This window comes from Anopheles gambiae, chromosome 3 (assembly GCF_943734735.2).
Source record: "Anopheles gambiae chromosome 3, idAnoGambNW_F1_1, whole genome shotgun sequence".
NCBI classification, from domain to species: Eukaryota; Metazoa; Arthropoda; class Insecta; order Diptera; family Culicidae; genus Anopheles; species Anopheles gambiae.
The window spans coordinates 42,816,200-42,842,560 of record NC_064602.1 but is presented as its reverse complement, the minus strand read 5'-3'; the positions used below and the strand labels follow the sequence as shown (position 1 = coordinate 42,842,560).

Genomic DNA, 26,361 nt, shown 5'->3' with positions numbered 1-26,361 from the left:
GTTTTTGGCTTTCTTAGCGCGCTTTGCGCTTCCCTTTACACGGACTTGGTGCACCCAAATCAAAAGAAATACTTTAACACATCAAATTTGGTTTATAAATATTTTATCACTTTTATTGCAAATTAAACGCACATTTCAATTCATAGCTTCACACAATCTTACTTCAAACCTCACACATTATTTATAAAAGACGCACACTTTTTCATTCTCTATGCTAATAGGGTAAAAAGAAATTGATAGTTAAAATAATTGATTAAACTTAAATGGTTGCGTTTTCAACAGAGCTCCTGCCGAAATCTGCCAATATAATCTGGCCAAACTGGCCCGCAGGGCAAAAGCTCACTCGAAAGGTCAATAACCGTCGCAAAACGTTTGAAGGAAAAAATCTCAATTTTTTAATCATTGAGCTATAACCCAAATAGCCAGCTCGTACTTTATAGCTGATTTAGGGCTGTTTAACGAAAAATCGTTCCGATGTCGTACTTTGTGGCTGATTAAGAGATAGACGGTACTTTGCGGAACTATGGAGCTTTTTAACAGGCACATGGTACTCGTTGGAACTTTGCGGCTGATTAGCACTATGCGTAGGGTTCATGATGGAACTTGAAGGCTTGTTAAGAAAGGGTACTGAACTTGGTGGAACTTTATAGCTTTTTAATGCATGACATCGGTACAAGGTGGCTCTTGTCAAAGTGTCAAAGACGGACGCCGGCAATAATCTCATTGCTGCTGCACAAGTTAGATTCGTTACTTGAAGAATGAATATTGAGTGAAGCGATTGTGAATTATCAGTAAATTGTGTAAAAATTTGTGTAATTTATCAATACAAAAGATTTAAAAATATACATATGTGTTTAAACCAAACAAATTTTGTTGTTTATTTCATCGATGACGCTTGCTTGAAAATAAAACACAAAGAAAAATAATCCCTGGCATCGTGGCATAAGGAAGCTGCTTAGGCGCTGTTTGAAAGACCCACATAGAACTTTGATGCTGTTTATCTACTGCAAAAGGCGAATTAGAGCAGCGATCTTTAGCGTGCCAAAATGAGCTGCTTAAGCAATTCTGGCTATTTGGGAAAACTCAGCCAAACAATCAAATCAGTCTAAATAATCCAGCAAAAATCAAATGACTGCACGTACGATTAAATCGTATCCAATGGAACATTGCTGCGGTCCTAAGCGGTCGCGTGGAGCCTCGAGAAAAAGAACTTGTCACCACTGAGAAAAAATGTGCATCTTAGAATTGGCTTAGAATTCCAATTTTCAGATCGACACTTCAGAAAGACCTTCATTTGTGTAACCGCTGAACCAAATCTAATCCATATCCTAGGTAAAGGATGCATATTCTTTTGAAATGGAACTTTCATTTTGCGCATTAGCACCCCCCCCCTTCCCCCATCCGGCTTAACACTTCTTTCGCTTTCGTTTCTTTTAACTCGAGTTAAGTTTCAAGTTTTAACCTACCGAAAACTACCGATAAAATATTGTTGCGCCTACCGAAAACCGCCAAAATAATCTGGCCACACTGCATACAACTGTTGCGGCTGTCACGTGGTCCCAAATGTCAAAACAATTTTGCAATTTGTGGAAATGTTTGTCAAGCATAGTTTTGCATTTTCGATCCTATTTTAACACTTTTTGTTCTCTATTGCGCATATTTCTACATGTTTGTAGTGAATGTAATTCATCATACAACTTTAAAATGATTTGCATGTGGATAAACGGAAAACAACGGCCGTACTGTGCAATTTCGATGTACGGTGTCGCTACTCCTCAATAGATGGCGCCACTGATTACAGGGTTTCTCTCGAAAAAATCCAAACATTCAAAAATCATTCAAAAACAAGCATTTTTTCATTCCAAAAAAGAAAGTTAACGTTCGTTTCTTTCTCAAATGCTGCAGCAACAACTATTTCCCATAGGTATAAGTTTATTTTCATCCAATCAATCATACAACCTCTATACTTTGCATTAAATTAATGCCCATTTTCCTACAAGCATGGGACGCTGCTCACTAGAATGATGAAGTACACTCACTTATTTTTCCTTTGCTGTAGTAACTCTATTTCTCTCTTCCTCACTCTCTCTCTCTTTCCCTTAATCTTTCACTGATTTATAACATATAAATTGATTAGCGTGATGCAGATTGGTAGTGGTAATAATAGTAGAGACCGGAGAAGTAGTTCCATATGAACCATACTTTCTTCGTGTAAAGAATTACATGCATTGTTCTGTTTGCCAAATTCGCTGATTGCCCAGTAGCAACGTATTAGATGCATGTGTGTACATGTAAATGTGTGTTGCAAAGGATAAATATATTAAATAAATGAAAATAAACGTTGAAATTGGCAAGGAGTTTGATGTTAAACCGCAAACCTATTTTGGTATAGTAATGATCGAGAAATAGAATGGTTCATCGGTCAAAACTCTGCAATTATCAATGAGTAAGATAAAACTATGCAAGAAACAACCATTGGTAAGCAGTTAATAGAGCAATGATGCCTGATTGTAGGATGATCTTTGCCTGATTGTAGTAACTTCTCTTTATGAGAATACTTATTAAAGCAAGTGAAATAAGGTAACAAAAAATGCATTCTGATTACGAACTACATACACACGCACACATGCACATATTGGCATCTAAAAATCTGCCACTGAAGGGTGAGATTTGTTTTGTTTATGGTTGAGCTTTAGTAATTAGCATTACAATAACACTTTCCTCACTGTTGTTCGCTTACATTTCTTGTTGGGAAAACAAAATCCACTAGTTCCATGCAAAGTATAGCTTGTATTACGATAGATTATGGGTGTTTCCCGTTTTTTCCCCCCACCCGGACCACTGACACAACGGACCGCTGTTCGGGTGGATGCAATACCCATCCCGCTGGCCAATCCGTGGTGCGTGAAACCGATGGTGCGGAGGATTGTGGTATCACCGAGCCAGGAGCCGTATTTTACTTTCATGGCCATATCTGTGGACCAGCAGAATAACACACATTTTTGCTTCCTCATTTTTGACGTATCCTTTTTTCTTTTTTTGTCTTTTTGCGAGCGCTTGTGTTTTTTGTTTTTGTTTGGTTTTCAATAAACTGTAAGTTCAAACATTTCAATTTTTCAATTTCTTATTCTAATCATAGAATCAAAACGCGGAGTTACTGTTTCCTCAAAACCTATACGTCTGTTCGGGATTGAGCTTGATAAAGCACTGCGCAACCCTATTGGTGGTGTATTGAAGGGATTGTGGAATTAAATAAAGTGGGGCAAAAAAGGATTTTCCTACACTCTTCAGGAAACCTATTAACGTTAATTTGTTAGATTAATAGCAGCGGTTTTGTAAGGGGCATCTCAGTTTTTATCGATCAATTCTACAAGGACCAGTCCAATGATAGCCATCGTTCAGAAGCAAAAGACAAATTATTCGATACCATGTTTAAATATCTCTACAAATTGTGTTCAAAATTGTTTATCATTATTCATGAAAAGGATAGTAAAGTTCAAATATTTTATAAAAATAAAACAAAAATGAGATAAAATATACAATAAACATCAGCCGCCGTGCTTGCAGCGTTGTTGAAATACGATATAATAAAAGTATTATACAAAAAAAGTTAAAACAGCTAGAAAATAAAAAGAAACTATTAATTCAACGTAAATTACAGACGATTTTACCATAATAGCAGCGAGGTATTAAATATTAAAAAAGAAAGGAAAAGAAATGCCTACGATAAATTGATACTTAAAGTAGAAAGCAAAAAACAAAAAAACAAATCCTCAAAGATGATGAAGAAAAATGTGTGTGTCACAAATCAAACCAATAGCCTGCATTCACAACGGTGCTTGTGAACACAGCAAAATGTCCTCCTCTGCGCGCGCGCGCGCGCCTGACTCTTGTGGCGCAGGTTCACGATTCGGGCGAGTTGTACGCCTTAAAACGGAAACCGAAAACGCGCGCGCGCGCTTGCACCCTAGCCAGTGTCTAGGCCAGTGTGTAGCGCACTCCGAATCCGGCAAGGACTAGTAAACGCGGTACTCGCAATTACTATTGAACCTAAAAATGAGAGAAAGAGTATTTTAGGCGTCATGTTGTCCGTTTTCTGGTCCGTTAACTGCTTACCCGCTTAAGGTTTGGTCATTATTTTCAGATACTCGAGCGAATTCCGCGCCGCGTACGATTGTGCCTCCTGAATTGAATTGCCACTACCATGGCACACGGCAACGGGCATGGTGGATAGCTGCACCAGACACTGGAATTTACCGTTGCCTGCCTTTTCTTCGATATCCACGTACGTGACCTCGAACCGTTGCTCCTTCGCTATGTCGGCCAGTAAGCGTATGAAGTCGATGCTTCTATCGCAAAGGCTTAAGTTCTAATCCCGCGTTTACCGAGAAAGAAAGAAAAAGATTTTATGTTAACGATCGCTTCTTGGTATTTGCTCGATGCTTGTTGCATCGTTTAACGGGATTCAGGTCGGTCGAACGGAGGGACATTTAGTTAGGAGTTGTGTTAGATTAGTAAGAAAGGGGGAAAACGTTCACACCTGCAGCTGCTGCAAAGTTTTGCCCGCACGGGACTTGAGCGCCTTGTGGAACTGGGACACCTTATGGCTCTGGCTGGTCGTGAGTGTTGGTATGCAAACATCCTTTAGGCCAGCATAGCGGCCGGCATAGCCAGTCTGGCGTAGCTAGAATACAGAACAAAACACCAACACCCGTGGATACAGTATCAATGGGGAGGTTAGAGTATAGATTAGGCGCGCGCGCCCCTGAGCGGTTTTATGCCGTATTCTAGTGTGAGCGTAAAGGGTACCTGCACCACACTCAAAACAACCACAACCCGCCCCATTCGCGCCGGAGCGATCGAAACGTAACAGTTCCGGGCTAATGCTTACCTCCTCATTGCCTTCCTCGTCCAGCAGCTGCATTATTTGGCTCGGTTCGAGCGGTTGGTCCTGCAGCCGCTGCCACATCCGCTGTGCTGCTTGTCGTTTGGCGATCTTTTTACTTTTGCCTTCCCCAACCTCACGGTAGTTCAGTACCACACAGGCGATAGTGAACTGGCGCTCGTGGGGTAATCCTTCCTCCGTTTCCGTCTCGTACGTTGGCGGTGGCAGTCGGCGGGCCATACACATTTCCTGCAGCCAGCCGATCGGATTGCCGGTCGGTTCCTCCTCTCCGTTGACGTTATTGTTGGTGTGCACATTTACGACTCTGCAAGAGTGAAATTGAGTGCTGTTAGGAACCCGTGACGGTGGAGACGAGTCGGGGATCAATTTGATCGCGCCTTACTCTGGCTTGTGGACGTTCATGTATACGGCGGGATGGTCGAGAAATATCGATCCCGTTAGCTTGTCTATCAACGCTTTTGCGGCGGCATGTTTCGCTTCCTTTTTCGATTTGCCCGTACCCATTGCTGCAAATGGAAAGAAGTGGGAAAGAGTTTTAGTATTAGAATGAACTGAATGGCGGTGGATTCTGGATGCTTGAGTCATTACCATCCTTATCCTGATACGAAACACGATACCGGAACGTCGGTTCGTGCACTGCCCCTTCCACCTGTATCAGATCATACTGCGGTGTGATGCCACGACGGCTGAGCAGCTCCTGCAGCACCGAGATCGGCGTCTTCATGTTGTTCGTCGTCAGTTCCGACTTGAGCGCTTCCTCGATCGGCTGGGAGCTTTCCACCACTTTCGGTGCCTTTTTACCCCGCGAGGACTTCTTCCCCTGGTGCGGATTGGGGTTCCCGGTTGGTGGGTCGTCCGACATGGCCATCGGCATCGGTTGGCCCAAATGCATATTGTGCTCCTCCATTGGCTGCGAAAAGGAAGAGAACCAGCACTAAAGTTTGCGTGCAACGACCAACACTTCATCCACACAAAATATCCATTCTTTTATGGGCATATCATAAATGGCAAAAATGTGCGTTTATGACACCTTTGCACACCGCCACCTGCCGGGTTGTCTCCACTGGCAAACAGTGGACAAGAAACGCACGGGACAAACCTTACCACGGGTAAAGATTCTAGCCAGATACGACTATTTCACTAAACTATACGACCGGCCGCACTCACTTTGATAGAAATAGGCGGATTCGAAGATGGTTTTAATTAAGAAAATTTACTTTTTCTTCCTTCCAATATGTGGCGAAAAATCGAAGCCGAATATTTTCCGGGTTTTACGCTTTTGACAGGCAGCTGTTGTGGTGGTGCCTAGTGGGGGGACGATTTGTGTAACTTCTTGTCGAGAAATGTCAATTGCACAGATGAGGCTGCGGTCTGTTGGAGTTTTGCTTCACTTTATGAATAGATGTTACACTATAAACTACTTTTCTAGCCCAATATTGCACATAAAAACATAAGTATTGCAAAATAAGCAAATACAATTTTATAAACCCTGCGCTTTGCTCCAACCCAGAAGGAATAGATCCAGGATTGGGCTATGAAAATGTACTTTCGATACAATATACATCAACCTTGTTCCAAAAGCCCCACCTCACTATGTACAGCTTGGGCAGTGGCGCACACTCGCCCACACACACACACGCACAAACTTCCAAACAAACAGCTGACAGCTGTCAGCAGCGCAGTGCGTCGCAGTTGTCATTGTGGTGTGTGATTCGGTCCGCGTAGGAGGAAAGAATAAAACGGCAACTGGCGCTACGCTCGAACGCTTTTCCACATTCGCGGCCGCGTTTTCCAAAACCCCACAGTGCTGAAAAGATGCAGATCGTGTAAAGGTGCAGTCGTGCGTGTGTGTGTGTGGGCGCGAGAGGGTAGCAATCAACGCAACGCAGTGCTCAAATGGTTGCCCTTTTCGGAATAGCATCCACCAAGAAAACAGTGCAGATTATATAAGTTACGGCGGAGTGTGCGAAAAGCAAAAATAAAAAAGCGCGGAAGCTTAGCAAAAGCTGGAAGTGAAACAGGTAAAAACAAAAATTGTCGCCCAAGAAGCTGCGTGAAACGTTTCGTGAGTGCAGTGTGTGCCAAAATCGTGTACGCGTGTGTGTGTGTGTGGTCGAGGAAGAAGGGTTTTCCTTATACCCTAAGGGCAAGCAGGAGTGTGTGTGCGCACCCGTGTGTGTGTGTGCGAATTGGCGCGCCAGCAGTGTTGCTTTTCGGCGTAGTAGTTGGCGGTGCAGCACCAATGCCCGCAAGGAACGGGCCAGCATGCTGCGGGAACTAATTGCCTGGGTGTTAAACAACTACCTCGGGAAATATGTCGAAAATCTCAACACAGCCCAGCTGACCATTGCATTGCTGTCGGGTAAGTTCAAGTGGGTTTTGTTCCGCGGGCCCAACCAATCCAACGGCAACAACATCCCCCGACTGCATCATCCACCTTGGCGATGATGATGCCATCGGTTTCGATTTCTACGCCGTTGTCTACTACGACGTCTGGCTCGCGAACGGTCTTTTGTGAGTGTGGGCCCAGGGCAAAGGTTGCCAAGTGTCGTTGCTACACGCTTGACAGCACCAACGGCTGTTGTGGTTGTGTTTTTCTTCATGTCTCAAATTCAATCCCAACAGACGGTCCGAACTGATAGTGTGCCTTTTTTGTGTCTTACTATCGCTTACGCACCGCAATTTCCTTTTCCTTCACGTGTACCGATGTTTGTTGTAATGTTCCGGTAGAGATAATGTTCCACTGTGATGTGTGCGGAGTAAAGGAAATCGCTACTACGAACAACGTCGTCCACACGCCACCACACCATCGTCAGACGCCTTCCAACGGAGGAAAATGAAAACGGCCACCGAAATGGAGAAACACACACTGCAACCACTCCGTTGCCGTTGATGAGCCACACAAACCACCCCCCTTGATGGTGAGGACTGCTTGCTTGCGATGGTCAGGGTTATGTAACAACCTTCCTCCATAAAAACCAGCGGCGGCTCCGCGTAATTGTTGCTGACCATAGTCCGCTGAATAAAGAGAGAAGACCACCTCCGTCAATATGCGGCCCCTTTTGCTTCTGTGTGGTCAATGTTTTGATTGTATGCCGTTGGTAGAGTTGGACTGGGTTTCAACAAACAATTTAGACCCTCGTCGGAACGCGCTACCTGTTGCTTGTAACGGTGGTTCGTTCAGGTCGTTTAGGAATTCCATTCTAATGACAGCATTTTCTTTACAACTTGTGCCATTCTGTTTCCCTGTACTCATCCGTATGCTTTTATGGAAACAGTTTGGGCTGATAAGATACAATATGTTAAACGAATTTCATTCCATGACGTGTGGTTTGTAAATCATTTTTTTATCTCGTACTTATCACATGCCGTTATCAATTTATATTATTTTGGGATCTATTTTGGTTGTTTGTTTAATAGGGGTTGGCTATGGTGAATTTCCTTCTTGCCGCCGCCTAATGCCCAACGCTACATCCATATGTTGCGACGACCTGTAATTAGTCACGCCCCGTCTGATGACTCAGGTTTTACTATTTGGTTTTGCTTTGAATTGGAAAAGGAATAGAAAGAGTTGTTAAAAAGAAGATTGAACTTTAGAAAGTCTACTTAAGTTGCAAGTTTATTTATCTAAAATCATTACCTCATCTTCATCTCTCCAATAAATTTTGTTGCATTAGCTTATTCAATTCATTTATATAGTATACCTATTTCCTATGATGATTTAAATATGGCTTAAAAATGCTCCTCATATTAGCAGATATGCTACAAATTGCTCTACATGTTTCGGTTGTTTTGTATCTCACACCTGTTGAGCGTGAATGTTCTTGATGCCGATTACGCCTCATGGGGTCAAATGTGTCCCGCAAGACCATTTTATCCGGATTTACTTTAGTTCAAAGATAGTACAACGATTTTGACTTCACAGAAATTCATTGCATGTGACGATTATACAAGATCGATAAAATGAGACTGTTTTAAAAATGTTCGCTTCGTTGAATTATTAAATTTAGGTGTAATGTTGATTTAGAGGGGCGGTTTCGTGGTATAGTCGTCAACTCGAACGACTCAATATCATGTCCGCTATGGGGTCATGGATTCAAGCCTCACATGGACCCGTCCTCCCCGTAGCAAGGACATTTGACTATCTTATCCGGCTGAATTAAGTCTCGAAAGCCTGTATTTTAGGCCTCGGCATGTCCTCGTAGGACCTTACGCCAAATAGAAGAAGAAGAAGAAGAAGAAGTTTAATTTTGATATCAATGAACAATGAAATTGACCGACATTTTTGCTCATACATCGTCCTGATTTCTACTTAGCTTTTCGTGAATTCATTGTGAGGGCTTTAGCCAATAAACCAACTAATAAGCGTAGAATATATTGGCAAGTTCTTCAAATACTGCTTTAGTTGGGTCAATATTGTAATTGAATTCTCAAAGAGCTCAATTAAAGGTTTCATCAACTTTTACTGCGAATTTTTTTCAAATATCTACGAATTTGCTTCATATAATAATCTTGTTGATTTGGTATCCCAAATGAATGTCTAGCAAACTCGAGAAAATCTGTTGGAAAAACTAACCCACAGGAATTGTTAATTTCTTCAATTTTCCTCTACTTACGGAGCCAAGGGCGTCTTGATATTTAATTAAGTTTGAACATACTATTGGTCAGAAAAAATGATTAAATTTAGGGAACAATTAGATCTATCTAACTCATATGAAGCTCCCTTATTCCCTTACCTATGAGTCGCTACCACATTAATGCCCAATCGAATCTACTGAACATACTAAAACCAAAATCTGGGTAGCTTTCCCAATGTCAATGACCCGTTAAATCCGCCTCATTGCTTCTCATGGAACCCGGATAGCCATTCATTTAATGTAATGCATAATAGGACTTTGTAGCGAATCTTCAATGTCACAAATTCGTAGCCTACAATGCTTCCACACATTCTTCCCCGATAGTTAAGAGGAATTCCTTATCTCTTGCTTCCAGGTCATGTTTATGACGCACAAAATAGGTAATAATACCGTTTTTTGTCAGATGCACATTTGGTCTTTGCGTTTTGCTGTTATTCTTACTCCTCCCCTTGATTTGATAACATCTGGAAGAGATAAAAAATCCAACGACTTCTTGGTACTTCCTGGGTTTGCATTATACATTTCCATTCTGCTTGTTCCTCTTTATTTTTCAATGTTTACTAAAATTCGAATCTTTTGTTTTTGTTTACAGGCCAGGTAGAGTTGGAAAATCTCCCTTTGCGCAAAGATGCCCTGCGACACTTTGGCCTACCGTTGCAGATCGTGAGCGGTACGATCGGCAAGGTGAAGCTAACCGTACCGGTGCGTGCGTTCCGTACCGCTTCCTGGTGTCTGTACATTGACAATGTGCAGGTCACCTGTGGCCCGATCGATCTCGAGCAGGACTGGAACGCGGAGGTGGAACAGCAAACCGAGCTCGATCTAAAGGTAGCGTCCCTCGATCGATTGGAAGCGAAATGGCGCGCCCAGCGCGAAACGCCCGTCACCGAGGGCAGCTACTACGCGTCGTCCTACTCCGGATGGCTCAACTACGGCACTACGCTGGTGACGAACATTATAGAAAACCTGCAGCTAACGGTAAACGGTATCCATGTGCGGTACGAGGATGGGCTAACGATCCCGCACCAGCACTTTGCCTGTGGCATCAAGATCGACTCGCTGTCGGCGCAAAGCTGCGACGCCAGCTGGACGCCGGGCAAGACGGCGAACTGGAGCACACAGCACCTCACCTTCAAGCTGGTCGAGCTGACCAACTTTTCCATGTACTGGGACCCGCGGGCGCAGCACGAGCCGGTGCACATGATCAGCCCGATCAGTGTGCGGGCACAGCTAAGGCGGGATCGTAGTGAAACCCCGCTCAGAACGCGCAGCCGACCGCGGTTGGTTTGTGATCTAATTTGGGACGAAATAAGAATAGCTCTTAGTGATGTAAGTAACTGGTTCGGTGGGTGAACATTTTCATTGCACAATTAACATATTTGCCCTCGCCCTTTTTGCAGATACAATACAATCAAATGATGCAGTGTGTCCGCGGGCTGGACGACATAGCACGCTACCGTAGGTTTAAATTGCAGCGCCCAACGGCATCGGTGGGCGAGTGTGCGCGCGACTGGTGGCGTTACGCCGTCCGCTGTCACGGGCTCTGCCGGCATCTTGGCACGGATCCGTACGTAATAGCGAAGGAAAACATGCAGTACATTCGCATCTACATGCGGCTCGTGGCCAACCCGAACGAAGTGCTGACGAGTGCGAACAAACAGTTTAAGGATCGGATCGAGCGGGACCGTACATTCGACGAGTTGCGGTTGCTGCGGGACGTCTGCATGATGCAAATGCCAAAGCTGGAGAAAACGACCGTCAGCTCGCCGACGACGGCCACGGCGGGCAAATCGCTGCTCGTGCACTACTTCCCCCAGTGGTGGTACAGCAAGAACAATAACAACAGCACAAACGCGGAGAGTTCTGAACAACAGCAAAGGACACCGCCCGGTACGGGCGAGGACGATGCAGTGATGATGGCCAGTACGGCGGAGGAGCAACAGTTGGCACTGATGCCAAACGCGGATGGTTCCTCGTCGTATTGGGGCCAGCAGGACGCGGAGCTAAACCCGGTCAGTAGCTTCGAGGACGAAATTTTGGACGCTCTAGCCGGCTCCGTTGAGTCGAACTCGCTGCTAAAGCGTGATGCCGTGTTTGGGAAGTTTAATTTCATCCTGAAGCGCGGTACGCTCGACTTTTGCAGCTCGGTCGAGATGGCTCCCAAGCTGCAGTTTCTGTTCCAGGACCTGAAGATGGACGTGGAGTCGAGACCGCGTAGCGGTTCACATTACGTAGGCCTATCGCTCGGTTCGATACTGATCAAAGATCGGCTGACGCCCAATTCGCAGTTTCCCGATCTGGTGAAACCGCAGCAAAAAGATGAACTCAACGTGAAAGGTTCCTCATCGCTCGGCTCGTCGACACCGCTCAGTGGAAGATCGTCCGGACGGCTCAGTACGACCTCGCTCCCAGCGGACGGCAGCCCGGCCGAGCCAATATTCCAACTACAGTACGAACGGAAACCGCTTTCGTACGATACCGACTATCGGTTAATGGTGAAGTCGGAATCGCTCGACATCGTGTACAATATGGACGCCGTGCGGTGGTTGGTGGATTTCCTGGCCAAACCGCACCAACAGTACGATGCCCGCCGGCGGCTGGAGGACATGAAGAACAAAACCAAGCAGGAGCTAATGAAGAACTGGAACTACATCATCGAGGGTCACCTGAGCGAGCGGAAAACGTGGACGCTGGAGTTTGACATATCGGCGCCGCAGATCATTTTTGTAGATAATTTTAGCGACCGCATCAACAGCACCATCGTGGTGGTGGATTTCGGTCGGCTGCAGCTGACCAACGGTGAGAATGGGTTCACGGCCAGCAGTGCGGATGTGGCGGGAGGTAGTGCAACAGCGCCCGGCAGAGCCCCGGGTGCCTCGAAGGCAACTGCGGGTGGGTTTTTCGGTGCCCAGCGTGATATCTCGCCCGATCTGCAGACGGAAAATGACGAAGAGGACGCATTTATGACACCATGCTCAACGCCGCCCGGTTCGGAAGCTAGCACCACGAACTCACCCACGCTGGTGAGTGCATTTTCCGAAGCACCGGAACTGACCAGCGATCGCGCGACAACGGGCGGCATGGTAACGGCAGCCGCAATCGGTGACGCGCTGGATGAGTATCAGCTGTATCAGCGGCTGTACGATCGGTACCACCTGCAGCTGACCGACTTGCAGGTGCTGGTGTGCCATGCCAAAGAACGCTGGACAGCGGCCAGCCTGAAGAGCACCTCCAATCTGCACGTGCTCGATCGGTTTAGCATCGTGCTGCAGGTGGAGCGACGCGTGGTCTACACGAGCGATCCACAGTACCCGAGCTTAACGCTGTCCGGCACGCTGCCGAAGCTGAACGCGCACATTAACGAGTACAAGGTGTCGTCGATACTGACGCTGGCGAACAAGCTGAGTAAAGCCGGACAAGCGGCCAATCAGAGCTGGAACCAGCAGGCAACTTCGCCGCCCCAACCGTGCCCTCCGGATGAGGTAGACCGTGGTGTGGAAGTCACGGCAAACTCGAAACAACCCCAGAACGAAGCCAGTACGATTGCACCGGGAGCGGCTTGCGAGGAGGATGCGAGCCGTGCGAGCTCTTCCTCGAGCGCGCTGGGCAAAGAATGCGGCACGAATATTGTTGTGTTTCAGTTTACGATCGACCAGATGTCGTTGGAGGTACAATCGCGCGGTCGCAGTGTAGCCGAGCTGCAGGTGTCGGGTGTAAAGGCTGGCTACAGCCAACGGCCGGAAGATATTAGCCTGACACTGTCCGTGCACGGGCTACTGCTGGTCGACGCGATGCAATCGTTTGGGCAGGATTTTGAGTTGCTAATTGCAAGCCACAGACACGTGGGGTAAGTTTTCTGGTGTAATGGAACCCTCTAATGGAGTAGCAATAGTTTAATGGGGTGTTAATTATTTTCCAGCATGGACAGCTTATCCGGCAGTCTTCGACAGAGTGAACCATGCTCTCCCTGCTCTCCGGCGTCACCAGATCCAAACATGGAGTATCGACGTCCTACCAGTCCGTTGACGATTTCGAAGGCGTTGAGCAACTTGCAAAGAGGTAAAGCGAGTGAATGGATGCATTTTTTGCCTTTCAATCTTACAGCGCCATTATTATTGATTGAATACTTATTTTCATTCAGTTTGCTTCCACACAATTGCAATTGTAAATAATTTGTAGCATTTTCATTTGTTGCCCGTATCATATCCTTCCCGTGTGGTCGTTGACACCTGCTCACGGGATATGCTTAAGGCAGGTTACATTAGATCGTTTTAGAATGGCTAAAATTAGACCGTGTTGAAGTTCCACATCGATTTCGCTTCCTCAATTTAATGCATGCACGCATCACTTACATTACTTTTTTTTCTCGTTCGTTTTCTTTTCTTTTCTTCTCATGTGTTTCTCATTATTGGACCAACCCCGGATGCAAAAACAAAAAAAAATCCATTTTCGTGTGTTGCTGTTGGTCGCTGTGGCCGCCGGCTGGTTTGTTATCGGTTTTTGTTACGATTTTGTTTATTTTCTATCGGTTTGTTTTGTTTGGCGCTCACCCAAAAAAAAACAAAACAAAATACGAAACCCAACCCCCAACCCACATCCCCCGCCCTTGAACGATGCGTTTGCGTGCCTGTGTGCGTATGTGTGTGCGTGTATGTGTGAACGTTGTAAAACAGCCACTTCTCCCACATGGAATGCTGCCACGATGGGTGATCTAGATGCGCTCATCACGGTGGAGATTGTGTTCGTGACTGCGGAACGGCCGGAAGACAAGCTGCAGGTGGCAAACATACAGTTCAACAACTTGGACATTATTGGTAAGGGTTGATGTGCGCATGTTGCGATGGAAGAAGCAAAGTTAATGAAATTCTTTCTTTTTTTTTTAGCTAACCAAGAAACGATCGTAGAGCTGTTGGGCTTTATCAAGCGTGTCATTCCGGTGCCGGTTCCGGCGCCACCCGACCAGTCCGGTGGAATGTGGAACGGTGACGGAGCTTACGGAGACGATACAGATAAAGCACATGCAAAACCGGCATCTACTCAACCATCACAAATGACACCATCCAGCACAGCTCGCCGACCGTCCGTTTCGTCATCCACCGATACTACGCCCGCTCCGGTGCGGCTAGAAATAACGTTCGATTTTCATCGCCTGAACGTGCTTGTGCTGCGGGCACTGATAAGGGACAACTATCTTGTCGGACGAAAGGTGGGCACGTTTACGATGTCGGAGGCAAAAATTCATGCCACCCTGGGCAGTGACATCACCGTCGAGGGATCGCTCGGCGGCCTGCAAGTGCTGGACCTAACGCCGGAAGGTGTAAACCATCAGCGTATACTTTCCGTCGGCAAAGATCCGCTGACGGACACGGCAGCGTCCGTACCGTCCGCCCGCTTCGATGCCGCCGATTCGGCTGGACCGGATCTGATGGCATCGCTGGCGCAGGAAGTGTACGGTACTGGGTTGGGGCCAAAACGGGCCGATCACCCTCACGGTACGACGACGGCGGATGGGATGCACGAGGAAAGGCAAGCGCTATCGTTCTGCGTTTCGAAGGATTTGCACGCGTGTATTGATATCCGGGTGAAGATGGCCTCGGTGTGGTTCATTCACTGTGCCCGCTTTATGCAGGAGCTCAGCTGGTGCGCGACGGAGTTTAAGCACTATCTTAAAAATTTGGCTCGCTCCATCCGCGAGAAAGCTACCGACATGGCACTGGGGCTGGTGCAGTCGCGCTCCGATCTAACCGGCAGTCGGCCGGAAAGCATCTACGCCTCACCGAGACGGGTGCGCCGTCAGCGTACCGTGTCGCTGTCCAGGACGCAGGATGTTCTGCTAAACTCAGACTACACACTAAAGGTGGACATTACACTGGACACGCCCGTGCTCATTCTTCCACGGAGCAGCAGCAGTCCGCAGGTGCTGGTTGCACATCTGGGACGCATCACGGTAAGCAACACGGACCAAACGTCCGGCGGAGCGTCGCCCAACTCCTCCCAAGAGCGCATCGTGGTGAACCTTTCCACGAGTCCCCCGCCTAGTGGGCAGGAAGAGATGGGCGGAGGGTATCTGTTCAGTGGTGCCGATCGCACATCGGTCGACTGCAATCTCAGCGATCTGGACGGCATCTACGAACCGACGGATGGTGCGACCGAGGGTAATAACAACACCGCTAGCAGCAGGATACGCTTTGCAAAGGAAGATTCCACGGAGTTTATCGATAGTATAGCCGGCGATGGGATAGAACCGGGCGGTGCTAGGCGTCACAGTGTCACGGCATCCAGCCTGGATCGGTATAAGATCGATTTCCGCAACATAAATCTGTACTCGCTGGATACGACCAATCGGAAAGGGTTCCGGTTTGCCGGATTGCCCCGGGCGGAAGAGTTTTACTCGTGCAAGGAGAACGCCATCCCAATCATACACGATACGATCTTCAGCTTGGAGATATGCCGCGAGCAGGGAAGCGATCCAATTTGCGGCGACGAGGAAAGCGATGGCTTCCGGATAGTGGGATGCGTGGTGAAGCCGCTCCGGCTGTCGCTGAAGCGCCAGCAGTACGAACAGCTGCTTGAGACAATTGACAATCTGTTCAAGATACCGAAGGACCTCGTCCGCCCACCGAGCGAAGTACCGACGACGCTGGAAAAGGTGACCGAAATCGCCGAAGAGTCGCTTTCGTTCCACAGCTTCCCGATGCCATCGAAGGCGCGCCAGGGCCTGTTCTATCAGTCCAGCTTGGACGTGGAGCAACGGACGGCGGCAGGGAGTGGTATGTCCGCTGCCATCAGCATTCGCGTACACTTCGAGCTGCCGGCGTTCATCATCCAGCTGAATGGGAACCGTAGCGAAGCGTTGGTGCAGATATCATTCCGTGATTTTTGTGTCGACTTTGACAAACGCAACCAGTACGAAACGCACGTGAAAATTTCACTCCGCTCCCTGCTGATGGAGGATCTGCTGCAGTCGGATACGGCGAAAAACCGCTACATGGTTGTGACGTCGGCCGAGCGCGATTCAAACGACCGGCTGAACGCATCCTCGTTCGCTTCGCACTCGTGTCCGAACCCAGTGGGGTTGCTGCTGGGAATGGGGGACGGGTTGCCCAACTCGTTGCCCACCAATCTGGAGGATAGGATGGGATTTTCTTTTCTTGCGACGAACAAATCACTCTGCCCGGACACACCGCCACCTTCGCCGTCGGTGCATCGACCGCAGGCGGGATCGCGCCTGCAACCGGAGGAAAATCTAGTCATCTACAGTTCGGTGCTGGTGGATCCATCCTGTCCCACGTTTGCCACCCAGTTCGGTTCGCTGCAGCAGTCCAGCCTGATCGATTTTAACAGTCTCGATCTGATCGTGTCGGTGGAGAGTTGGTTCGTGCTGTTGGACTTTTTTGGACTGCTGTCGGATGATGCGGAAGGTGGATCTAGCTCGGACAAGTCGCCGGAACCCTCGCAATACTCCGAAAGACGGTCGGATGGAGCGCACCGAAAAGAGGGTACAGCTGGTGAGACCACCGATACGCCGAATCAACCGAAATCAGGACAGCAGCAAACCATTGCCGGACAGTCGAAGCTCGAGATATCGGTACGATCGTTAAGCTTGGTGTTGGCAAAACCGACGAGTGAAATAGCGAAAGCGAACGTGTCGAACGCGCAGCTCACGATCTCCAAACGTGGCCAAGCGAAACAGGTCGAGGGTAGCCTCGGGTCGATAACGCTGAGCGACCTGACGCCGTACGGCACACTGTACAGGGAAAAGTTCATGACGACCGGCAGCGAAGCGCTCAGCTTTAAGTACGTGCGTGATGCAGCCAAGGGCACCGTCAGGGGTCTGCAGAAGGATGCACAGCTAACGATCACGATGTCGTCGGTACGGTACACGCACACGAAACGGTTTATCGCCGAGATACAGCTGTTCTTCAAGGAGTTTTCCCATCTACAAACGGTAAGCAATTGCTCTGGGATTTTTTGGGATTTGATTTTCGTGCTAATTGTGATCTTAATTCCCTCTCTCTCCTTTTTTGTAGCCTATGATGCGGAAGATCAAACCGTCTGACGTTCGTGCGTACCACAATCAACGTCCGACCCAGCTCGGATTGGCGATCAATGCGGGAGCACCAATCATTTTGCTACCGATGAGCTACAACAGCGATCAAGTGATCGTGGCCGATCTGGGTGAGTTTACGCTAACGAATGAGTTCCGGCTGAGCGCTCTTGACCGGGAAGTGCTCGACGTGATGCACGTGAACCTGTTCCACACGGACATCTTTGCCGCCCGCATGGAGGCGGAACCGGAGGAACGGTTCATTACAATCCCATCACAATCTACGTCCGGCGTGGGAGGGATCGACATGAAGGGATACAGGCTGGTAAAGAAGGGACCAAGTTTACTAAAAGAGAAGTGTCATCTTAAGCTAGAGGTGGAAAGAAATCTCGATTCGCTTACCAGCCATTTCGGTGAGTAATTTGGTTGTTTGGTGCGTTGTGCATATTGTAACTATTTTTTTCGATTTCTCCAGTTCCAGACATTACGGTGCACGGAAAACTGACGAAGCTGGATGCCCTGCTCGATCTGCAGCAGTACCGGCTGATACGGGGCTTCCTGTCGCACAATCTCGGCGAGCCGATCGACGAACTGTATCTGCGCGCCTTCTCCATCCCGAACAGCACGCTCAGCCTAAACGCAGTCGATGCACAGGATGTGCCGGAGGAGGTGTGGAAGAATCTGTCCATCAATCTCGAACTGCTTGACGTGTCCGTACGGTTGGTGCAAACCATCGACGACGATTACTGCGGCACCACGGAACCGCTCGCCTGCGTAAACTTTATCAAATCCAAGCTGCTGGTCGACTGCTTTAGCGACGGTGCGCAAGACATCGATCTAGTGTCGCAACAGATCCAGCTAATCGATACACGATTCTTGCCTTCGGAGCGCCAGTGTCCGGTAAAACCGGGCCCGGGACTGTCGCGCACGGGCAGCACCGAAGTGTTGAACGTGTTCCCGAACATTCTACAGCCGATCCGGAGCGAACCGGGCGCGGAGCTGGTGCAGGCGGAAATACACAGCCGGCGGCGCAAGGACTTGACCAAATTTACCATCCTGCTGAACAATATGCGCCTGATGGCCATTCTGGATTGGTTGGAGAATGCGCGTGACTTTATACTGCAGCAGGAGGACCCGCCACCACCGCAGCCGCTGCTGGTGGACGGGCTCGACAGTGGAACGGGTGGAACGCTGCAATGGGCCGACAGGTCGATCGATGCCGGGCTGCGAAGCGCCGTACAGAGGGTACCGACACCGGTCGAGGACAATCGTATGGAGCTGAAGCTTAACATAACGGACTCGGAGCTGGTGTTTGTGGAGAAAACGGACCAGCACGACACGAATGCGGTCATATTGAAGGTAAGTGTAGCTGTAGCGGCGTTGTGTTGCATTGTTACTTAATGCTAATTCTTGCATTGGCAGAGTACAACGGTTGTGTCATACCGCCCGTTCGAGGTGAACAAAACGCTGTCAATCAATCTGAACAATCTGGAGGTGTTTTCGTGCATACTGGGTGCCGAAGAACGTACGGCACTCTCCATCATTGATCCAGTCACGATCAACATGGACGTGAAGAAGGGTGTACTAGAGGTAAGCATACAGCTACAACAAACAATAGAATTATATTAATGTGTTTTTTACGCTCATTTTGACGCTCTTCCAATGTTAGATTCAAATGCAGAAACAGCTGTGCATTCGCTTGTCCTATCACGATGTGCGCATGTTCCGGCAGATGCTGGAATCGTTGCCGAAGCAGACGAAAAATGCGCGCGATCATAAACAGCAACAGGAGCGTAGAACGAGCGAAGGTCACTGGAAGGGCGGAAGTATCGACTCGGCCGGTGGCAGCGTACCGTCAGCGTCCAACTCTAGGGCGGTGGAAAAGTTAATCCACCTGGGATTTCGAAAGGAGGACTGCTTGCTTGCACTCGAGCGTTGCAGCCACCAGCTGGACGAGGCGGCCCTGTGGTTAACGCAAAACAAAGAACCCCGCCGCCACGACGAACGTGGCCTTATGCACAGCAACAGCGTTGGAAGCACGGGCAGCGCGGGTGGGGCTGGAGCGGGCAAGGGTGGCAACACGGCCGGTGCACTCAACATCATTGCCATCGAGATGAAATCGCCCTGCATTTCCATCTGCGTCATCGACGATTGCCGTGATGCGGATGTACCGCTGGTGGAGCTTTCGCTTAGCAAGCTCGATCTGCGGCAGGAGCTTGGACCGGTGCACGGTCCGGCCGCTCACCTGCCGGACGCACCCTCGTCCGCGGATCCAACCGTCGCGGTTGCGGTGGACGCTCTGGCGGCAACGTTCTCCGGCTACAATGCAGGCCGCATGGCGGGCGTGTTCGCGGTGGACTACTACAATCGCGTCCTGAGCGGCTGGGAACCGATGATCGAATCGTGGAAGCTGGAAGCGAAATGGGGCTACAGTTTGGCGATCGATACCGAGTCGCCGATCGGTGCGGGGGGCAATCGGTTGAACATGCGCGTGGAAAGCAACGACACGCTGCGGCTGAACATTACCAGCACGTTGATTGAACTGTTCGCGCTCGTGAAGGACAACTGGATGCAGGATTATTACGTCGATTCGGACGGTGCGAATGGGAAAACGAACGGGACCAATGCAATCACCAACTCGTCCACCATTGCCAGCTACCGGCAGCGGGCTCCGTTCATACCGTTCGCGATCAAAAACGATACGGGCGTACGGTTATGGTACACGACGTTGATTTCTTCCGAGCTTATCTCATCTACCCGTGGACGGGGCGGTATCGTCGGTTCGTTACCGAACGTGCCGCCGGAAGCGAACTGGACGCTGGTGGAACCGGGCGGCGTAGCTACATTCTCGTACGGTACGCGCAATAAGGCGCGCCATCGCGACAGCCACAAGATGAACCTGCACCAGATAGCCGTGCGGGTGGAGGGTTGGCAGGAGGTCGGGCCCGTGTCGGTGGATCGCGTGGGAACCTACTTCCGGCATGCGCGGCCCGACATGTGCAGCGCGGCAGTCGCCGACTACTCGCAAATGCCCCGTGCCCGGATAGTGTTTGGCGTGACGATGGAAGGTTCGGCCCAGAAGCTGATCACCGTCCGGTCGGCATTGAAGCTCATCAACAAGCTAGACCTGCCGGTGCTGGTCAAGATGGAGCACCTGTTCGGCCATCTGAACATACGCCACTGGCCCGAAACCAAGACGGCCATTCTGCACTCGAACGAGCTGCTGCACGTGCCGCTGACGCACGTGCACGCCGTGCTGTACTTCCGGCCACTGCTCGGAGCCGCCCTGGATGACGCGATGAACATGCTGACGTCTTCCGCCCCTTCCCCCGTGCCCGGTTCGCAGGCTAGCAGTTCGAGCGAAGGTTGGACGCTGCTGCAGCGCTTCGACATTCCAAAGTCGCTCGCGCACGGTGGCTTCCAGTTTACGGACCGTGGCATCCAGTGGGCCGACGCGATCGAGCCGGGCGAGATTTATCAGGAGCTGCGCAGCTGCCGGGGCCCGCGCGACAAAACGTGCAAAATGCTGATGGCCATACGCAAGGAGCCGTACCCGAGCAAGGACGTGATACATCTGCCCGGGCACGTGATTACGATTTTCCCACCGATGCGCATCCACAATCTGTTGCCGTGCGAACTGCTGTACCGGCTACCGTCTGGCAGCCAGGGGCGCATTTCCTCCTCCGACACGGCCCGCATTACCGAGGTGGACATTGAGCAGCCGATTGCACTGTCGCTGACGCTGGACAGCTACCCGAACGCGGGACAGATCACCATCCCGGCCGGAACGTACGGTTCGACCACGCTCGACGTGCGGCTGTTCGATATGGGCGGCCGGATGCTGAAACTGTCCGCCACGATCGTGGTGGTGCGGGGTCGCGGCGTGCAGATATCGATCGGCGCACCGTACTGGCTGGTGAACCGGACCGGTCTGCCGCTAGTGTTCCGGCAGGACGATCTCGACACGGAGTGTGCGGGGCAGTTTAGCGAAAACGAGGAGGCGCGCATGATCACCCCGTTCATGTTTGCGTTCAGCGATCCGGGCTGCTCGGGCAGTGTGACGATGCGGCTGGGCCGTCGGTTCGGCGGCAGCCCGAACTGGTGCCAACCGTTCAAGCTGGAGCAGGGCACCCAGCACCGGCAGCTGCGCGGCCCGTCGGAAACGTTCATCATCGGTATCGAGGTGCGGCGAGCGCGGGGCAAATACGGGCAAACCTCAATCGTGACCTTTTCGCCCCGCTACCAGCTGTACAATCGGAGCAGCTACACGCTGCAGGTGCTGCAGAAATGTCTCGTAGACACGACGACCGTGTACGATCCCACGATGGTGGCTCGCTCGTCCTCCACCTCAACGTCGTCGTCGTCGTCGGCGGCATGCATTGAGGCCGTACCCGGCTGTCACATTCCATTCCACTGGCCGCGGTTGGAGCGCGAGCACGAACTGTGCGTCCGGCTGCCCGAGGTGCCGGAGTGTCTCTGGTCGGGCGGCATACCCATCACCAGTACCGGGCTCAGCCTGTACATAAACATCCGCAACATGAACGGAGCGATGCATTTCCTGCGCCTCGAAACGATCCTGCACGGCGCGACGTACTTCATGATCTTTAGCGATGCGCAAGCCTTACCGCCCCCGATCCGGCTGGACAACTACTCGCACGTGCCGATCACGTTCGCGCAGGCCGACATGAAGGCGACCTTCAAGACGGTCGTCCGCCCGCAGTGCTCGATCGCGTACGTGCTGGACGAACCGACGGGGGCGCCCTACCTGCAGCTGGAAGCGCCCGGCGGAGACTACTCCAACTGTCGGCTGGACGGGTTCGAACCGTTCCGGCTGATGTACGAAAACTTCATCTACATCGCCTTCAGTCAGACGTTCGAGACGGGCCTGCAGGAGGAGGAGGACGGCCGGTTCGAGGTGCGCTCGCAGCAGCTCGTACTCGGCGTGGTCGATGGGCGGGTGCTGCTCGTGCGCAAACAGGCCGGCGATCGGTCGCAGCTGTGGCGCATGAACAATGAGAAGCAGCTCGAGCACGAAGGCACATCGCCACCGAGCGAACCGGGCCGCAAGCAGCCCCGGTACGTGCTGGATCTCGAAAAGCCACCGCAGCCGATGCAATACATCGCGCTGGTAGTGCGACCGGCCAATAGGCAGCGCCGCTCAACCCAAACCTGGCACTTTACCGAGGACGGGCGGCTGATGTGCGAACATTCTAACATGTGCGTACAGGCGCGGGGAGGCTTTTTTGGCCTGCGGGCCGGCTCGGAAGCGGTGCTCGGGATGTGTGTGTCCGACACGAAGGTGCTCACCCAGTGCGGCGTGCCGTACGAGCAGGCGATCGAGCGGCAGAAGCTTCGACCCGGGTCCGGCTGCCTGTCCGTCTCGTACCGCATGGACGGTCCGATCAAATCCATCCAGATACGGGACGTGAAGGCGGGCGGGCGCGGTGAGCTGACGCTCGACTCGAGCTGGAAGCACGTTTCGCACATATTCAATAGCGGGCGCAGCGTTTCGTCGGACACGGGCGGTAATGGCAGCAACCAGTCCGGCAAGGACATCCAGGAGTACCACGTGCAGCTGAAGCTGCGCAAGGGCATTGGCCTGTCGCTCATCTCGAACCAGCCGTGCGAAGAGTTGGCTTACGTGACGCTGGAAAACATTCACATGGAGTGCATCCGCACGCCGGCAGTGAACTCGCTGGACTTTTCCGTCGGCGACATGCAGATCGACAATCAGCTGTTCGAGACGTCCTGCCCGATCATGCTGTACACGATCGGTGGTTCTGCTGGAGCCACCGACCAGCACGGCGGTGGATCCGGCGGAGCTGGGTCCTCACTGCAGCTCAACGTGAAGCAGCTTCCCTCGCCCAACACGAACGCGGTCATATTCGAGCACTTTATCGTGAGCATCCGACCGGTAGCCGTATACCTGGAGGAGCGGCTGTTTCTGCGGATGGTGAAATTCTTCGGCTTTGCCAAACCTACCGTCGATCCGACGACCCTGCCGGACGAGACGGACTATGAAGCGCAGAAGATTGTGTACAAGGTGCTGGACAGCAACGTGAAGCGCTACTACTTTGGCGATCTGCGCATCATACCGGCCCAGATTCGGCTTAGCTTCGTGACGGCCAGTAAGCTGACGGCCGAGTTTGCCGAGATCAAGCGCAATCTCGGGTTTACCTTCATCAAGTTCGAGGATGCGGTCATCAACTTTGAGCAGTTTGCGCACAAGTACCACTTCGAGACGATGGATGCGTACGTGAGCGCGATCAAGGCGCACTACAAGCAGGAGCTGAAATGGCAGGCCGCCTCGATACTGGGCAGCGTCGACTTTCTCGGCAATCCGCTCGGTTTTGCGAACGATCTGTCCGAGGGCTTCTCGGGCCTGCTGCTCGAAGGGTCGATCTCGTCGCTGGTAAAGAACGTCACGCACGGCATTTCCAACTCGACCGCCAAGCTTACAGAAACCATTTCCGACGGGCTGGGCAAGGTCGTGTTTGACGACGAGCACGTGGAAACGCGCCAACGCATACTGGACGTGTCGGGCGGCAGTGGGAGCGGTACGACCGGTGACCATCTGGTGGCCGGTTTCCGTGGCTTCACCTTCGGGTTGCTGGGCGGCGTGACCAGCATCGTGAAGCACACCTACCAGGGTACGGCCAGCGATGGGCTGTCCGGGTTCATTACCGGGCTCGGCAAGGGGCTGGTCGGTACGGTGACCAAGCCCGTGATCGGTGTGCTAGATCTGGCCTCCGAGACGGCCAATGCTGTGCGCGAACAGAGCAAGGGCTCGAACCGCATACTACCGGAGCGAAAGCGACCTCCACGCACGGTGACGGGCGCCCCGGGTGGTCTGTTGCCACCGTACTCGTACCTGCAGAGCACGGGCCAGCAGTACCTGTTCCTGATCAACAAGCGCAACTTTGCCGAACAATTCATGGCGTACGAACCGTGCCTGCTGGACACCAAGGACTCGAAGATGCGCCTGCTAGTGTCGGCGGAAAATGTGTGGGGCTTTTCGAAAAACGACGAAACGACGATGATCGTGTTTAACTATCCGATGAGTGAGATCATCTCCTGCCAGCCGCTTACCGTGCAGCCCGCCGACCTGCCATCGGGGGCCTCCCAAGGCTCGGGGGGCCGTTCCAGCGGCGGAGGTACGCGCAAACCGGTCACGTACATCGAGTTCTGTCTGTCGCTGCCGTCAAAGTCGTCGCTCACGCCGAGTGCGCCGGAAATGGTTAAAAGACCACGAGTGCGCTGCCAGAACGAGGAGATTGCGAAGAAGATTTGCTATCATGTAAGTGGATTTGCAGTTAGCATCGAGAATCGAGGGCGGAATTCATTGGTCTAATGAACATTGTTTCCCACCTGTCTATTCTAGGTAAATTTTGCAAAGTGTATCTACGACGAGCGGGAACAAACCCTCAACATCAACACTGTGATCGAATAGTGGCGCGCATATCGGGCACAACACACAACACCGCTGGCTACTCGTATGCTGCTGGCCGCTGTTTTACTTTGAGCTCCCAAAGCAATCCATAATCAAAACCACAACCAAATCTACTGTTTGCTTGCTTCGCCTTCATCTTCATCTCCTTCTGTTCTGTTGTTTGCAAGTATCTTGCACCAAAACCGCGAACCCTGTGTTATATCAACGTTGAAGAGGAGAGACTTGTTGAATTTATGTTGCACGTGTTTGTTTTTGCTAAGCAGAATTATCTAGGTAGGATTTTAATCCATATTTTTTTCTTGCTCCCAATTAGACTGTGTAAAATTCCAACTAGGGTGTTGGGATTGCTTTTTCTGTTAACACATATACATCCAACTGAAACCGTGGAACTTTTGCTGTGCGCGTGTATAATTCCCAATAAGAAGTGTGTAGGTTCGTTTACTTTTTTTTATTAAATTATAATTAAACGCAATTTTACCAACGCCGGCTGTTCCGGGCTTTATTTTTTACACTGGAAACGAGCGTTGTACGGAACGTGTGAAGGAAAATAAATTATTTTCGTTAATAAAACACTTCACCTGACATCACATCACACAGGCGTGGTGTGGGGCGTGTAAAAATGGATGAGTAGCAAAAATTAAATTAAAAAGGCAACTATTGAGAAAATTTAGCTAATTAATTCTAAATGTAGTCCTAGTGTAGCTGCTCGACGCGTCCTCGGCAATTTTCAACTCTCCGTCCATATCCTATCCGCTGTCGTCTTCTTGACCTTGGGGCTCTTGAAGCCTTGCATTCTTTTATACAAAAATGCTTTATTGCTAGTATACTATCCGATGTTTCTACCTTTTAGCATATAGCGTATGCTCCATTCCTCTTGATCTCGATTGCGCTGTACGTGCTCCGTCCCATCGTTTACACAACGTGATGATGATATGGTTGAGTTTCTGATTAGGAATCTTATACGAAACACAGCCTACTATTTGTTCATCCTACACTGTTTTCCGGAGTAGTTTCTAATTTGAACGGCATTATTCAACAATCGCGCGAGGTTTTTTCAAAACAGCCCAGCTTCACAAATAATGGCAGCTGTTGAAAAACATATTGACAGTTTTGAATAATGCTGTTCACATTGAAAACTGTGCCGGAAAACAGTGGAGTTGAGGAGTTGGGCATTAACGAGTTTCCAACAACCACATTATTCGTTGAAACACTGAACTGAGTAAGAAATGTAAAGTTATGATGCAGAATTGCCATGGTTTATACGATTAGTGAAAGATTTGGGTTTATTGCAACTCATACGGCAATGGAAATAATAACATGG

General features: G+C 50.3%; 2 protein-coding genes across 7 annotated transcripts; one reads left to right on the top strand and one right to left on the bottom strand.

Annotated features, from left to right (window-relative positions):
* Positions 1-1,914: 1,914 nt before the first annotated feature.
* Positions 1,915-6,212, bottom strand: LOC1279194 (interferon-inducible double-stranded RNA-dependent protein kinase activator A homolog). 5 transcript variants are annotated; one of them, XM_061663110.1, is made up of 7 exons: positions 6,006-6,211; positions 5,495-5,816; positions 5,289-5,412; positions 4,892-5,210; positions 4,541-4,684; positions 4,117-4,369; positions 1,915-4,050 (listed from the first exon to the last, which is right to left on the bottom strand). In XM_061663110.1, the coding sequence occupies exons 2-6, from the start codon at positions 5,811-5,813 to the stop codon at positions 4,121-4,123; spliced, it is 1,155 nt and encodes a 384-aa protein (XP_061519094.1). In that variant the 5' UTR covers positions 5,814-5,816; positions 6,006-6,211; the 3' UTR covers positions 1,915-4,050; positions 4,117-4,120. The 5 variants fall into 5 exon arrangements, with proteins under 5 accessions (XP_061519094.1, XP_061519095.1, XP_061519093.1 ...); XM_061663111.1 differs by having other exon boundaries at positions 6,074-6,211; XM_061663109.1 differs by having other exon boundaries at positions 6,011-6,210.
* A 357-nt stretch (positions 6,213-6,569) lies between these two features.
* LOC1279192 (intermembrane lipid transfer protein Vps13D) lies at positions 6,570-25,660 on the top strand. Of its 2 annotated transcripts, none has more exons than XM_061663108.1 (11): positions 6,570-7,268; positions 10,136-10,872; positions 10,944-13,390; positions 13,463-13,602; positions 14,259-14,357; positions 14,427-17,491; positions 17,574-18,003; positions 18,066-18,949; positions 19,013-19,180; positions 19,260-24,887; positions 24,972-25,660. In XM_061663108.1, exons 1-11 carry the CDS (start codon positions 7,172-7,174, stop codon positions 25,038-25,040), a joined length of 13,764 nt encoding a protein of 4,587 aa, XP_061519092.1. In that variant the 5' UTR covers positions 6,570-7,171; the 3' UTR covers positions 25,041-25,660. The 2 variants fall into 2 exon arrangements, with proteins under 2 accessions (XP_061519092.1, XP_061519091.1); XM_061663107.1 differs by having other exon boundaries at positions 14,217-14,357.
* Positions 25,661-26,361: the final 701 nt, after the last annotated feature.